Source organism: Geospiza fortis, unplaced genomic scaffold (assembly GCF_000277835.1).
Source record: "Geospiza fortis unplaced genomic scaffold, GeoFor_1.0 scaffold37, whole genome shotgun sequence".
Lineage (NCBI taxonomy): Eukaryota > Metazoa > Chordata > Aves > Passeriformes > Thraupidae > Geospiza > Geospiza fortis.
The window spans coordinates 594,190-596,967 of NW_005054449.1; the positions used below are offsets into that span (position 1 = coordinate 594,190).

At 40.6% G+C, this 2,778-nt stretch overlaps 1 protein-coding gene across 2 annotated transcripts in view; it reads left to right on the forward strand.

The window, feature by feature from the left end:
* GABRD (gamma-aminobutyric acid type A receptor delta subunit) overlaps positions 1 to 2,328 on the forward strand; it is a 13,449-nt gene extending 11,121 nt beyond the window's left edge. The window contains exons 7-9 of one of the 2 annotated variants that reach the window (XM_005427639.2): positions 451 to 603; positions 1,182 to 1,393; positions 1,713 to 2,328. In XM_005427639.2, coding sequence (XP_005427696.1) covers positions 451 to 603; positions 1,182 to 1,393; positions 1,713 to 2,012 — 665 coding nt within the window. In that variant the 3' untranslated portion in view covers positions 2,013 to 2,328. Of the gene's footprint in view, positions 1 to 447; positions 604 to 1,181; positions 1,394 to 1,712 lie in introns of both variants that reach the window. The other variant, XM_005427638.2, reaches the window with a different exon arrangement.
* Positions 2,329 to 2,778: the final 450 nt, after the last annotated feature.

Here is a 2,778-nt window from a genome sequence, read left to right on the forward strand (position 1 = left end):
CCTGCTGATTTTTCATCCTCTTTCATGTATTCAGATTCTCATTTATGCTGCACATCTCCTCTAAGCTCTTTTTTGAGTTTGAAATTAACTTGGCCTTTTAAAAAATCTAAATTTAGTATCTGGAGGACTTTCTACAGCAGATGATAAGACAGTACACATTTTGAAGCAATACTGTTATTTGAGAAGACTCATGATTTTATTTTCAGATCTGGCATTGATATGACCTGAGACAAATCATTTGACCTATTCTTAGCTGATGAAAGCTGCAGAACCTCGTGCAGAGTTTACGAAGCATCAATCGAACAGCATCAAAAAAGCTTTTTGTGACCCTTGTGCAGAAGATGCTAAAGAGTGTAGCTCTGTGTCATTATCTGAAATGTCATTTTAAATATCAATCTAACTGTAATTCACACAGCCAGAATCTCTTCTGCCTGCTCTCTTTTCCAGCAGGTCAGTTTCCCAGACTCAGTCTCCACTTCCACCTTCGGCGGAATCGAGGAGTTTACATCATCCAGTCTTATGTCCCTTCCATCCTGCTGGTGGCCATGTCGTGGGTGTCCTTCTGGATCAGCCAGTCAGCTGTGCCTGCCAGGGTGTCACTAGGTAAAACAGATGGCTTGGGGACTCAGGGGAAGGGAGTGCTCAAGTAGGAATTGTGCTCTGATAATCCTCATTAAGGTGCATTTATGACCACTGTGTTTGCATTTGCAGAACAGAGGGTTCTTTGAAAGATTTCTCTCCTGGTTTAATTTCTGTCGTGTTATCAGAGCAGCTCCTCAGTAAGGAACAGCAAATAACCACCTAGGGAGGGTTAAAAGCAGTAATGACTGTGAAAGAAATGAAAGAATTGATTTGAAGGAACTGGGACAGTAGCCAAAAAAAAAAGTTCCTGAAGCTTGTGGGTCTATCTGTCTGACTAAGGGTTGCCAGTCCAGATGTAAAAATGTTTGAGGGTTAATTATTTGGGTTTTGGTTTTTTTTTGTTCTAGGACAAAACCAAGGGTAACTTGTTCAAAGCTGCCTTAGTCATACAAATGCAGTTTCTTAAAAGTTCCTCTGTTTTGAAAATCAGAAGCCACAGTATTAAGGGGCTTTGACTGTGAAAATAATCCTCAGCCTCATCTAAACAAATATATTTATGTATATTAGTGCATATATTTCTCTCTCATGCTGCCCTGCAGGTATCACCACAGTTCTTACAATGACCACTCTGATGGTCAGTGCCCGATCCTCGCTCCCACGAGCCTCTGCCATCAAGGCCCTGGACGTTTACTTCTGGATCTGCTACGTGTTTGTCTTTGCTGCACTGGTGGAATATGCCTTTGCACATTTCAATGCTGACTACATGAAAAAGCAGAAGAACAAGATCAAGGCGAGAAGGCAGAGTGCAGAGGTCAGTAAGTGTGATACTGGGAATAACTTTGCCAAAGCCATCACCCTGCTTCATGACCTTTTACTCCAAATTCTTCCTGAGAAGAAAGGCTTTGAGAATGTTCTCGATGGTGCCTCAGTAATTCAGAGCATGTAAAGCCACAACCAGAATTATATGTGTAGCACAGAGTCTTCCATCAGTTCTGCCAAAGCAGGGCTTAAATCCCATTCTCCACATATGGATCCCAGGGTGTTTCACCATGCTGGTGCCACTGATAGCTTGGATAAATGACACTGTCCTTGCCCTATAAATTGCCATTATTCTCCTCTCTCCTTTGCAGATCAACGTGAAGAATGCCATTGTTCTGTTTTCCCTCTCCATAGCTGGTGTGAACCAGGAACTGGCCATTTCCAACAGGCAGCACCGAATTCCCAGAAGCCTGCCAGGATCATATGGCACAATAGAAATAGAAACTGGAGAGACAAAACAGCAGCAGGGAATGAAACTGGACAAAAAGACTGGCCTGAAGTCCCTCTTTAAGCCCATTGATGCTGACACCATTGACATTTATGCCAGAGCCGTGTTCCCAGCAGCCTTTGCAGCAGTCAATGTTATATACTGGGTTGCATACACAATGTAAAGGCAACAAAAAAAGGAAAATTCTTCCCAAGACCTACAAACTGAACAATACCCACAGGCTAAAAAGCCCTCGCTGAAACTGAATTGAGGAACCTCTTCTCAAAGTATTTTCCAACGAGCTCAAACACTTCCAAAGCCAAGAAGGTCCTGCTATGAATTCCTACTTAAAGCAGCAATTTATTGCTGACCTGATTTGATACGTCAGACTGCACTCTGCCAAACAATTCCAGCTCTTCCTTTCCTGTAATACCATGAGACAACTTTTCATATGTACATATTTGTAGCAAAAGTTTAAATCTTAAATTACCATGGTTTTCCTCCACTTCAAGGTTGATCAGTAATGAAGATTTGGCTTTTCACACTCAGATAATTTCCTTTTTATTTGTAATGAAAGAGCTCATTCCTCACTTCTGCACAAGTGGTTTTCTGCATCTGTGGGCTGGTCTAGGTTTAACAGTAGTGCTAAAGTTGGAGTTTTTAATCAGAAAAATCTCATGAACAAAGTAAAAGGGAATAGAGGGGAGTGGAGGATTTTTTCTTAAAATATTATTTGTCTTGGGTAAAGTATTGAAAAATTTCAATGCTCTTAGTCACAGCATGAAATAAAATATACTACATAAAATTCTACTGAATTGTTAATAATGACTGTATTACATTTCAGATCTGAGCTAATGAAAGTTTAAACATTTAAACACAGAAATGTTTATTAGTTTAATAGGCCCCAAAATAGATAAAGTGGTTTAGAACCACAGGGAAAGCTCAGGCTT